Source organism: Trachypithecus francoisi, unplaced genomic scaffold (assembly GCF_009764315.1).
Source record: "Trachypithecus francoisi isolate TF-2019V2 unplaced genomic scaffold, Tfra_2.0 Lachesis_group3, whole genome shotgun sequence".
Taxonomy (NCBI): domain Eukaryota; kingdom Metazoa; phylum Chordata; class Mammalia; order Primates; family Cercopithecidae; genus Trachypithecus; species Trachypithecus francoisi.
Genome location: NW_022681468.1, coordinates 204,672 through 217,747, shown reverse-complemented (window position 1 = coordinate 217,747; position 13,076 = coordinate 204,672). Strand labels below are relative to the sequence as shown.

Below are 13,076 nucleotides of genomic sequence, written 5' to 3'. Positions count from 1 at the left end.
TTTGATGGGGACTTCTGTTCCCATATCAACTCACAAGGGGTTGCTTCTGTGCCCTAGGACACTGATTTTCACGGCTTGCTCCTGCAGGGTAATATCTTAGTTTTGTAGTGGGAATCAGAGAGCTGGGTCTGGATGAGTTTCAGAAGTGTGGGCTCTCATTCTCTCTCAGACAGTCACTTTGGGAAAGACAGATTTTTGTGACTGTAAAGGATTTAAGAGAATCAGACAACTCTTCAGTATGTTGTCCCTTAGAATTTCTCACTACAACACGCTTCACATACTCGACTTCAAGCAATCCAATGTATATTTGTGCTCCATTTTGCAATGGCCTACACTGAATACGACAGACTCTGCCTCAGGTAATTTCATATCTTGGCTTTATTACTCTACACAAGAACTTGCCTCTCCCTAGATTTCATTTTGTTTTTGTTGTTTTAAACCTTCAATTATCTGAAGCATTAAATAAAACTTGCAAACTTCCATATTTTCTATTTATCTGTTATTGCTGATGTTATTGTTTCAAAAATAAATACATATATATATTTCTCATTTATGTACATTTTAAAGCTGAGCAGCATACTTTTTAAGTAAAACCTAGAATAATAAAAGAATCCAAACATTTTTCAGCTGCCCTCCAAAAAAACCAAATTATGGTAAATGTGTTCACTGGAATACTACTCAACACTTATAAGAAATATATTTCTGGCACACAGAACAACAAAGAAAAATATCTAAATGTTTATGATAAGCAAAATAAGCCAGACAAATAAGAATACACACCATGTTACTCCATTTATGTAATTTCTTTTAAATGAAAAAGAATCTAAGGTAATATCCAGAAGATCAGTAGTTACCTGGGAAAAGGGTAGACAAAACGAAGAGGAAAGGAGGAGACATACAGAAGAACAAAAGAGGCCGGGCGCGGTGGCTCAAGCCTGTAATCCCAGCACTTTGGGAGGCCGAGACGGGCGGATCACGAGGTCAGGAGATCGAGACCATCCTGGCTAACACGGTGAAACCTCGTCTCTACTAAAAATAAAAAAACTAGCCGGGCGAGGTGGCGGGCGCCTGTAGTCCCAGCTACTCGGGAGGCTGAGGCAGGAGATGCGTGAACCGGGAGGCGGAGTTTGCAGTGAGCTGAGATCTGGCCACTGCACTCCAATCCGGGCGACAGAGCAAGACACCGCCTCAAAAAAAAAAAAAAAAAAAAAAAAAAAAGAAGAACAAAGAAAATGTTGAGGGAAACTCACTTGTCCACTTTGGTAATGATGACACTTCATGTTTATCAATTGCACACTTTAAATATATGAAGCTATTATCTGCCAAATAACACTCACAAAATTTATTATAAACAGACAAATGAAAAATTAGACAAAGAAAGGGTGGTATAAAGACAGAAAATACATACTAAATGTCAGAAATGTCTGAGAATTTAACTCCTGAATCCTAGTTCCCTCCTTATTTTTAGGTGAATGGTAGAGTGCAACAAAATCACAAGTATTCTCAGTACAGGAAATGGGTTCCACAAAGCATACTAGGTATGTCCAATTCTTACCAAGATTTGGTTCAGGGAGTAACAATGATGAGGAATAACAGGCTCAGATACCGGGGCTCACCCATCCCAGACATGGGCTCCTAGACACACACTTAGCCCCTCCTCCATGTGTGAGTTTACATCCACATATGTAAATGGAGAAACCATTGACTCCTACAGAACATAATTTACACAAATATATAAAAAATAAAATAGTGTAAAATATTGATCACAACAAAATTTCCTAATAAGACAGCGTGTTTTCCAAATACCATCATTGTCACCCAACTCCTGCAGGGCCCTGTCATTTTATCTGGAGTCTGCCGTCTCCTCATGGCTCCCACCCCAGAGCTCTCTGTGTAGTAGGAGATATGCAAATAGGGCCCTACCTCTGCTGTTAAAAACCAGTCAAATCCTGACCCTGCAGCTCTGGGAGAGGAGCCACAGCCCCGGGATTCCCAGCTGTCTCCACTTGGTCATGAACACTGAATACAGAAGACGCACCATGGAGTTTGTGCTGAGTTTGATTTTCCTTGTTGCTATTTTAAAAGGTGATTTATGGAGAATGAGAGATATTGAGTGTGATTGGACATAAGTGAGAGAAACAGGGCCTAAGTGTGGTGGTCTCTGACCAGGATGTCTCTGTTTTTGCAGGTGTCCAGTGTGAGGTGCAGCTGGTAGAGTCTGGGGGAGACTTGGTAAAGCCTGGGGGTTCTCTGAGACTCTCTTGTGTAGCCTCTGGATTCACCTTCAGTAGATATGCTATGCACTGGGTCCGCCAGGCTCCAGGAAAGGGTCTGGAGTGGGTCTCAGTTATTAGTACAAGTGGTGGTAGGACATACTACGCAGACTCTGTGAAGGGCCGATTCACCATCTCCAGAGACAACGCCAAGAACTCACTGTTTCTGCAAATAAACAGCCTTAGAGTCGAGGACACGGCCGTGTATTACTGTGTGAGAGACACGGTGAGGAGAAGTCAGTGTGAGCCCAGACACAAACCTCCCTGCAGGGTACCTGGGACAACCGGGGAGCGCCTGGGACACTGTGCACGGGGCTGTCTCCAGGGGCAAGTGCAGGTGGTGCAAGGGCTGGTTTCCCATCATGGTCTGGAGCTGCCTTGGTACCAAATTACCCCAGGGAATTTCTCTAGATTTACAATTCTGTACTAACATTTGATGTTGTCTCTGACTGCAAAACGTCCCCCCAACCTTGTATCTTTTTTTTTTTTTTCTTTTTGTATCAGGAGGACATATCCACACCCTGCAGAAGCCTGAGTGTCACTTTGGGGGCAGAGATGACCCTGCCTTGATCACACTGGTCAGTGTCCTGAGGAGCATACCCCACAGGGGACCCCGATGACTCCAGTAATGGCCCTGCCTCAAAACCATTGAAGAGTCCTTCCTTTCATTAGAGTAGACCACAGCACCTGGGCTTCAGCACAAGCCGTACCATAGACGTCACAAAGCAGCAGCTTGACACCTGATCCACGTGCATTTTCCTGCCTTTAGAGACTGGGAGAGGGGTGTATTCTCAAGGTCAACACACTCTTTGTGGATTTTGAAACAGAACGCCTGCTTTTACTTTATTTCATTTGAAGATAAATGAACAAATACGCATCTGCAAATGATTGTAATTTTCACATTTATTCCAGTTCCATTATGTCTTAGTTTGGCGTGATGTCCTGCTACAGGGTTGTGTTTTCTATAGGTATTTTTCAACAAACCAAGAAAATGCATTTTCCACTTTCACTGGTTTTTCTCCATGTGCAGAGACCTTGAGTAGAGCATGTCTGACTGCATTTGTCTGTTTTCACACTGCTGATAAAGACTTACCAGAGAATGGGCAATTTACAACAGAAAGAGTTTTTTTGGACTTACAGTTTCACGTGGCTGGAAAGGCCTCACAATCACAGTGAAAGGTGAAAGTCACATCTGACATGGCAGCAGACGAGAGAAGAGAGCTTGTGCTGGGGTCTCCCCTTTTTGGAACTGTCAGATCTCATGAAACTCATTCACTATTATGAGAACAGTGCAGGAGAGACCCACCCCCATAATTCAGTCACCTGCCACTGGGCCCCTCCCACAACATTGGGAATCATGGGAGTTTCACTTCCATATGAGACTTGAGTGGAGACACAGCCAAACCATATCATTCCACCCCATGTCCCCTCCCAAATCTCATGTCCTCACATTTCAAAACCAATCATGCCTTCCCAACAGCTCCCCAAAGTCTAAACTCATTTCATCATTAACTCAGAGTCCACAGTACAACCTTTCATCTGAGACAAGGCAAGTCCCTTCCACTTGTGAGCCTGTAAATTCAAAAGCAAGTTACAGGCATTGGGTAAACATACCCATTCCAAGTGACAGACATTGGCCATAACGAAGGGGCCCCATGCAAGTCCAAAATCCAGCAGGGCAGTCAAATCATAAAGCTCTGTAATGATCACCTACGACTCCACTTTTCACATCCGGGACATGTTGATGCAACAGGTGGGTCCCGATGGTCTTGGGCAGCTCCACCCCTGTGGATTTACAGGGTATGGCATCCCTCCCGGCTGCTTTCACAGGCTGGTGTTGAGTGTCTGTGGCTTTTCCAGGCACACAGTGCAAGCTGTCAGTGGATCTACCATTCTGGGATCTGGAGGATGGCAGCCCTTTTCTCACAGCTCCACTAGACAGTGCCCCAGTAGAGACTCTGTGTGGGAGCCATGAGTACTCCACCGCTGCAGCAAACTTATGACTGGACATCCAGGTGTTTTCATACGTCTTCTGAAATCTAGGCAGAGGTTCTCAAACCCCAATTCTTACCACTCTTTCCATAATGGTTCACTTCTTTTGGCCTGTTCATTACTGGTATTTTTCAAAGGAATCTCACTTGAATCTTTCCTCTTTTGCTTTTTGTCTCCATGACAATGTTGAGAAGTTTTACCTCCAGCAACATAAGATGATCTAGTGACCTGACCCATTTGTGGCAAACAATATCTACAAATTCAGAAGCTCTTTGCTTTTCTTTCCACAAATTATAATTCTTTCTGTTCTGTGTCTGAGCATATCCTAGCAACCCTGTACACATCCACATAGAGGTCTACAAGCTTATGAATTATTCTCTGTAAATAAAAATTTATCTCAATTTCCCTCAATGTTCATAATTCTCCTGAGGGTGAGGAAGGTCCTTCTCGATCTGTTCAAACTAAATGCCCAGGGACCATCTGGTAGGTAAGGAGTTCACCTGGCTCTGGTGTGGGGTCTGTCTCTTTCCCTCTGTTGTCCCACAGGTAAGCCCAGTTGTTCAGTGAAGGGGTGGCCTGCCCCTCCACACCTGTGGGTGTTTCTCGTTAGGTGGAACGAGAGACTTGAGAAAAGAAATAAGACACAGAGACAAAGTATAGAGAAAGAAAAGTGGGGCCCAGGGGACTGGCGCTCAGCTTACAGAGGACCCACGCCGCACCGGTCTCTGAGTTCCCTTAGTATTTATTGATAATTATCTTTACCATCTTAAATATAAGGGAGTGGCTGGACAATAGGATCATTGTAGGGAGGAAATCAGCAGTAAGACATATGAACAAAAATCCCTGTGACGTGAATAAGTTTAAAGGAAAATGCTGTGCCTTGAGATGCATATGCAAACATCTCTATAAACCTTTTAGCAGCATTGCTCCAGCAAGTCCCACCTTATTCCTAAAGGCGGTTTTCTCCTTGCTCGGTAAACAAAGCACACAATGGGTTTTACACCGAGATGTTCCATTGCCCAGGGATGGGCAGGATTTTTAACCAGCAAGCTGCCTTCAGGTACTTGTTTAACAAAGACACATCTTGCACAGCCGAAAATCCGTTAAGACTTGAGTCACCACAGCGCATGTCTCTTGCAAGGACAAGGTTGGGGGTAGGGTCACAGATTAACAGCATCTCAAATACAGAACCAAATGGAGTCTCTTATGTCTACTTCTTTCTATATAGACACAGTAACAGGCTGATCTCTCTTTCTTTTCCCCACAGTTCAGGTCCTAATAAGACAGCCCAGGTTTGTCCTGATTTCAAAACACATCAAACTTTTGAAGACTCTCCTGTTATCCACATCCAAGGAGATAGATTGTTTATTACATAATTCACCAAACTAATGTCAAATGCACAAGTTGCAATACAGCACATCCTAGAGTGTATTCATGCAAATCAATGGAGGATAAAGTCTTTCAGAGACAGATGGACCTGAAATGATAAATATGTGGGTAAGGACTCTGGGCTTGATAAATATGTGGCTGTTTCACAAGTGTGACCTGTCAGGGAAGGACCAGAGTTTCTTGTGCTCTAGAGGAGAGGGGTCACAGAGTTCCTCTCTGGTTCCCAGGAAAGGTAATAGCACTAATCTTCATGATCTTCATGAGACTATCCTCCAGTGCTGACCTGTTATAGAGTTTTTGTCTGAAGTTGTCACTGCAATCCAGAATCCACATATTTTTAATCAGAATTGTTTAGAGACCAGGCCACATCTTCAAGGTCACACACTGAGAAGGATGGACACATGTCCCACTACCTTCTCCTAAGATCTCAGACTGAATCCCAAATACCAGAAGGTCACAGAAGGACAGCTCTCAGGTGCTTTTATAAATGACCCACTTCCAGGGACAGTGAGCTTCCCTCTAACCATGACGGATGTTCTGAACTACAATAAACATTGGATGGATCCAGGATTGTTTGAAGTCACTGTCATTATTACATTCAGCAGTTGTTTCAATGTGTCTGAAGTAGTAAATGACAATTTAAATGATCTGGATATGTGGTTGGTTTTATATGAATCTTTAAGGGTAGAATAGTTGACCCTATTCCAAAATCTGTCCCTGATCCATGATCACACTCATCTCCCAGACCAGCTCCTTCAGCACTTTTCCTACCTGGAAGAAGAGGACTCTGGGCTTGGTGAGGGGAGGCCCCAGGAAGAGAACTGAGTTCTCAGAGGGCACAGCCAGCATCTTCCTCTCAGGGTGAGCCCAAAAGACAGGGTCCTCCATCCTCTTTTTACACCTCTCCATACAAAGGCACCACCCACATGCAAATCCTCACTTAGGCACCCACAGGAAACCACCACACATTTCCTTAAATTCAGGGTCCTGCTCACATGGGAAATGCTCTCTGAGAGTCACGGACATCCTGTGCAAGAACATGAAGCACCTGTGGTTCTTCCTCCTCCTGGTGGCAGCTCCCAGATGTGAGTGTCTCAAGGATCCAGACATGAAGGTATGGGAGGCTGCCTCTCATCCCAGGACTCACTGTGGGTCTCTCTGTTCACAGGGGTCCTGTCCCAGGTGCAGCTGCAGGAGTCGGGCCCAGGACTGGTGAAGCCTTCGGAGACCCTGTCACTCACCTGTGCTGTCTCTGGTTACTCCATCAGCAGTGGTTACTACTGGAGCTGGATCCGCCAGCCCCCAGGGAAGGGGCTGGAGTGGATTGGGCGTATCTATGGTAGTAGTGGGAACACCAACTACAACCCCTCCCTCGAGAGTCGAGTCACCATTTCAACAGACACGTCCAAGAACCAGTTCTCCCTGAAGCTGAGCTCTGTGACCGCCGCGGACACGGCCGTGTATTACTGTGCGAGAGACACAGTGAGGGGAGTTGAATGTGAGCCCAGACACAAACCTCCCTGCAGGGAGGCGGAGGGGGCGGGCGCAGGTGCCGCTCAGGACCAGCAGGGGGCGCGCGGGGACCACAGAGCAGGAGGCCGGGTCAGGAGCAGGTGCAGGGAGGGCGGGGCTTCCTCATCTGCTCAGTGCTCTCCCTCCTCACCAGCACCTCAGCTGTCCCTAGGGCTCCTCTTAGTTTATTATCGGTGGTTCTTCTTCCTCACACTCTTGTGCCAGGAAAGAAACGAGGAAGACAAATTTTCCTCTTACAGTTGAAGTTTCACCAATTACTAGGAACTTACCTGCAAGTTCCTGCATGGTCCATTATAAGTTATTGTTTAAAATATATACATATACTAATGGTTCTCACCATCTCTTGATTTGTGTCATCAATTGAATTGTTCCCTCTTTGAAACTCATATGCTGGAGCTTTAAATTCAATGGAACTCTATTGGAATTTTAATGATACAATTAAGGTTAAATGTGGTCATAATTGTAAGACCCTAATGCAACAGACGTGTTGTATTTATAAGAAAAGGAAGGCACACCAGAGACCTCTCACTTTTCACGTGCACGCAGAGAAGAGGCCATGTGGAGACGCAGTGCACTAGAAGGTAGCCAAGTGCAAGCCAGGAAGAAGCCGCACCAAGAACCAAACCTGCCAGCACCTTGATCTTCAACATTCAGACTTCAAAATTTTAAGCAAATCAATATTTGTTGTTTAAGCCATCCACTCCGTGTTGGCTTCTTATGAAGACCCAGACCGACTAATACCACATGACTCTGTTAGCACTGTCCCCTGGATGGAGAATCAGCCCCTTGAGGCTGGGCACATCTCTCAGATTTCTACATAAAGTAGGCAAAAAATAGTAGCTCTGATATAAAAACTTGTCATGTCCCTGTTGGCCAATTTCTGGGCAAAGTGTTTTAAAGAAGCCCTTGGGGCTTTGTCACAAAAGTTGTCTTTTATCTTTTATTAGGACCTATCTAATGGACAATGGGTACCAGTTGGATGGAGACTGACCATTGATCATCCTCTGCTGTCTCCCTAGTATGCCACAGAAAACCACACCAACATTACTCTGTGTCTATAACTTTCTAAATTTGCACTGAATGTATTGCTAAGTAAGGAGCTACATGAGGTCTGAGTTTTGTTCCCTTCCTCCCAGTCTTCCTCAATTACCAAGGGCAGAAGAGACTTTCAGTGAAATTTGGCTGTCAACGCCCCCAACGCCACATCACTTTTTAAGGTCCAGGAACTTTATTTGGGGGATAGTGAAATACACTTTTAAATGAAAAGCCCTAAAGCACATACAACAACTGAAGGAATGGCCACCGTGCACATGAAGCCCGATGAGGCAGATGGTAGGGTCCCTTCCTCCAGGATGTTCCTAGATGTGTGATGGTTGGATGCGTCATGCATATGGAAATATGGATTGGACTGAGGTAGAAACAAGAAAAAACAGATGGGCATCCGTGAAGACCGTTAATTAAATTTGTTGAGCTTAAGATGAAATTTTTTTCCAAAGTTTTTAATGTTCTTAGCTAAATATGAATCTTTTCAATGAACTGAGAATTAAAAGGAGAATGGAGTTAGAAGTTGAGCGAGAAAAGTCATGGGAGAGCAGAAAGAAAATTCACACAAAACTGTCACATGGCAGAGGCCAGAATGGAGCTGATGCAGCTATGTCATTATTCTGCAGACCTAGTTGAGACACTTTGGTGTTTAAGGCAGGCCCAGTGTTGAAGAATTCCTTTAGTTTTTGCTTCTCTGGGAAAGATCTTATCTATCCTTTGTTTTACAAAAAGATTTACATGGTAAAGTTTCTTGGTTGGCAGAGTTTTGTTTGTTTTTCAGTCTTCCCCCCCCCCCCCCGCCCCAGCAATTTGAATACAGTCATGGGCCACCCAACAATGTTTCAGTCAACAATAGACCACATATATGTTTGTGGCCACATAACATTGTAATACCATATTTTCACTAAGGATGTTCCATATTTATTTGTGTTTAGATAGAGAGATACTTACCACGGTGTTTCAGTTCCCTACAGTGTTCAGTGCAGTAGCACCCTGTACAGGTTAGTTGTCTGGGAACACTGTGATATTCCACACAGCCTGTGTGTAGTTGCACATTCCCTGTAGGTTTGTGTAAGTTCACCCTATGATGCTTACACAATGATGACACTGACTAGAAACACATTTCTCAGAAATAATCTCTATCACTAAACCATACATTATTGAATATAATTCCTCTCCATTCTGGACTGAAAACCTTACACTGAGAAATCTGCTAAATCTGCTCTTTTTCTTTCTGTTTTCAAAAACTTTTCCTTTTAACAATGTGGTTTCAAACTATCTCAGATTTTTCTCATTTGGTTTACCTTACTTAAAATTTATAGAGCTTCTTGGATGTGGGTGAATATTTGCTTTTCCAGATTTCGAAAGTTTCTATGCCATTACTTCTTTGAAAAATATTTTCACACCTCTCTCTCTCTCTCTCTCTCTCTCTCTCTCCAATAAACACACACACACACCCTCTTCCTTCACTACCCCTTTTGTATGCAAAAATAAGACTATTTTTGCATAACTCCTCAATGCATAGTTTTCAATGTGCTTCCTGACTCATAAGTCTTTAACTCTATTTTATTTTTTTCATTGAAATTTTTCTTCTCTGTCTCTACTATTTCAAACGATCTTTCTTTGAGTTTACTGTTTCTTCTATTACATGATCTAGTCTGGTCTAAAATCTTCTATTAAAATTTTTGGCCGACTTATTGTATTCTTCAGCATCAATAGGTTTGTTTGGTCATCTTCTAAATGTTTTATCTCTATTAAAATTCTCGCATTGTTCTTGCATGGTGCCACTAGCTCATTGAACATGTTTCTAACATTTACTTAAGGTTTTCTGCCAGGTAAACTATGCTTCCTTTTCATTGATGTTGGTTTCTGGATCTTTATGTTGTTCTTCTGTTTGGACCATGTTCCCCTCCTCCTTCATTTTCCTTGACTGTCTTTGTTGCTACCTGTTCATTTTAACAAAAGCCACCATACACTCTTCCAAGACAAGGCTCACAGAGATCACCTTCACCAGTCAGCCCAGAGAGTAATTTTGGGTCGCTCAAAATTTCAAAGTATTCAAATTTCTGTCTGTTCTTAGTGACTCCCAGGATTTAGAAGATGATTGATTCTGCCAGGTAGGGGAAGTAGAAACTATTTACTCAGGCAGCCCCTAGAAAAGTTGGGCCACTGGACAAAGTTTTATTATTGAGGTATGATTGATCAAAATAATGTTAGTTCAAGCTTCCCTCAACCAGGCATTAAACATTGAAATTTTACAATTTCTTATTTGGATCTGGGGTTTATTACTGGGATATTTAGCTAAAATCACAAACTAGGTTAAATCTGCCTATGGGGCGAAATGATCTGCTGCAGAATTTCCATTTTCTGTGTTATCTCTTTTTGCATTTAAATCTAAGTCTGTATTAGACATGCATCCAGAATGTGGAAAAATGTCTTAAAGTTCCTCAATTTATTTAATTTAATGGGGTTTCCAGAAGATGTGAAAACCTCCTTTGTTTATCAAACACCTGACTATTGGTCCATAGTTTCCTCTTAAATTTTTCTCTCTCCTCTCACATTATCTATAATAAGCAGGGAGAAATGAAGACACACCATCGACAGTTTGCTTAGATATCCCATCAGCCAAATTTCTAACTCTCACTAATTCTAACTTCATCCAATGTAACATAACTAAGATAAACTCTATAACAAGGTACACATACTTTCCAGTTCTAATACCATGCTTGTGACAGAAACAAAGCAGGTGTGCTCTCTGAGAGGTGGTCATCTGAGGTCTGAGATGAGGGGTCACACAGGTGTTTTTATGATATTTAAGGGATTGGGCAACAACAGTGATAACAATTCTGATCATCACTGGCTCTTACCAGAAAATTTACAAGTAAAGTTACTGCTGTTATTTGATTTTAACACCTAGTTAGAATGAAGCTCAGAGAAGAGGTCACATCCTAGGTCACACAGTGAGGAGGAATGGAGCTGTGCTCTGCTCTCCACACTACACACAAGACCCCTGGTACGGGCCCAGGTTCCACTGACACGTGGCATCTGGAGTGCAGTTTTCAGGGGATGGTCTTAGCGCACCTGCTTCCTGGGGCAGGGCGCTTCCTTCTCTCAGTTGTGCACTTGCTCCTTCTGCCAGCTCTGAAGTGACCACTTGCATTGCCATGAATTATTCATATTCTCTCCCTTATTATGGCAAAAAGTATATTTATTAAATTTTCAATTCATTGTCTCTGAAGCACACTGCGTTAGCAGAAAGGAATAAATCACATTCCTTCACCTCCTACACAGCCAAAGATTCCTGAAATCAGAGTTGATATGATGTACTCATAGGTAGATCTCTGATCCATGCAGGTGGCCTTGGTCTTCAAGTTTCAGCAATTCTGGGAAGCCAAAGACACCTCCGTCTCCTCCTCCCTGCTCTGCAGCTCACCTGAGAACAGCTTTCTCATTGGAATATCATCTGTTTAAGGAATACAAGTCCCTGCTTTAGGATTTGGGGCCTGAGTGCACCTACTGGATCCAGCCCAGGACTGGAGACACTTTCCAGAACACAACATCACCTGAGACATGATCAGTCACACTGTTTTACTTTCACATTTTTAGCTTCCTCAGAAGAAAATTAAAATTGCTGAGACCTTTTCATAAGCATTGTGCCATGTCCTTTTTCTGTTTCCTTGCCTGTTCGTTCATGTCAGACCAGGTGCCACATCTATGTAATCAGATTAGAATCCTGCTTCCAGTAACACACGAAGAGGACCTTTGGTTGTACTTTTGTCTTTGCTCCAAAATGTAAAGATTACAAAAGTCATCACCTCATTCTTATGTCAAGAGGCATCTGTACAATCTGATGTTCAATACCTTTGGGAATTCATCAAAGAAATGAAATTCCAATAAAAAATTGCCCACTCCCAAAACTGGAGAGACAGGCATGTCCAAAATGGCAGTTGACATTTGCTTTACTGGAACAGAAGCCGCAGAAGAATATTTAAACACACAGACACACACATATGTGTACATATGTACATACATATACACACTTATATACATGCAAACATATATATGTACATAAATACATATATACATATATATAAAAAACAAGCTGTTGAGGGCACTTACATGGTAAGCACTATAGACGTCTGCAAGACAGATGTGGACTAGGGTGAAGTGACAGTTCCAGAGGGCCGAACGCTCCTCAGTCTTCTGGACTTTCCCTCCAGAAACCTCCAGATTAGAAAAAAAACAATCCAAATATGTTTCCTATGGGTCAGAAGTGGGAAAGTTATAATTACTGAAAACTGTACCAAGAGCCTTCTCCAAAAGATCCTATCGGGAAGAACTTTTCCGGTACCTTGTCCTATGTGAAGAAAGACAAATCTGCCATTCCAGATCCCGCCCCCATTCTTCCGTGATTGTATGAAGATGTAAGCAAATAGTCTATAGACAGGTAAGATGTAAGCAAATAATCCAGGTAAGATGTAAGCAAATAGCCTAGGTAAGATGTAAACAAATAGTTAATCCAGGTAAGATGTAAGCAAATCCAGGTCAATAGTCCAGGTAAGATATAAGATCATCCAGGTGAGATGTAAGCAAATAGTCCAGGGACACTGAAACCACAAAAGGCAGTAAAGACGGAAGTTGAGCTTCTCCCCTGGAGATGCCTGGTCAACGTCACAGCCACTGCAGAAACCTCACTGCAAGGCAAGGCTGGGCTGGAGGGGGCACTCAGGAGCCACCAAGCACAGGTTCCAACCCCAGAGCAGGTGTACAAAAGATGGGGAGGAAGTTTCCTCTCAGGTATCTTCCTTTGTCAACAACAACAACAACAACAACAAAAACTATGTG

At 43.0% G+C, this 13,076-nt stretch overlaps 2 gene segments (V, D, J or C); both read left to right on the top strand.

The window, feature by feature from the left end:
• The first annotated feature begins 1,944 nt into the window (after positions 1–1,944).
• Positions 1,945–2,703, top strand: LOC117069591. The segment is given in 2 exon segments: positions 1,945–2,085; positions 2,189–2,703. Coding segments are annotated over 2 exon segments (588 nt in total).
• Positions 2,704–6,582: 3,879 nt separating this feature from the next.
• Positions 6,583–7,476, top strand: LOC117069727. The segment is given in 2 exon segments: positions 6,583–6,739; positions 6,823–7,476. Coding segments are annotated over 2 exon segments (654 nt in total).
• Positions 7,477–13,076: the final 5,600 nt, after the last annotated feature.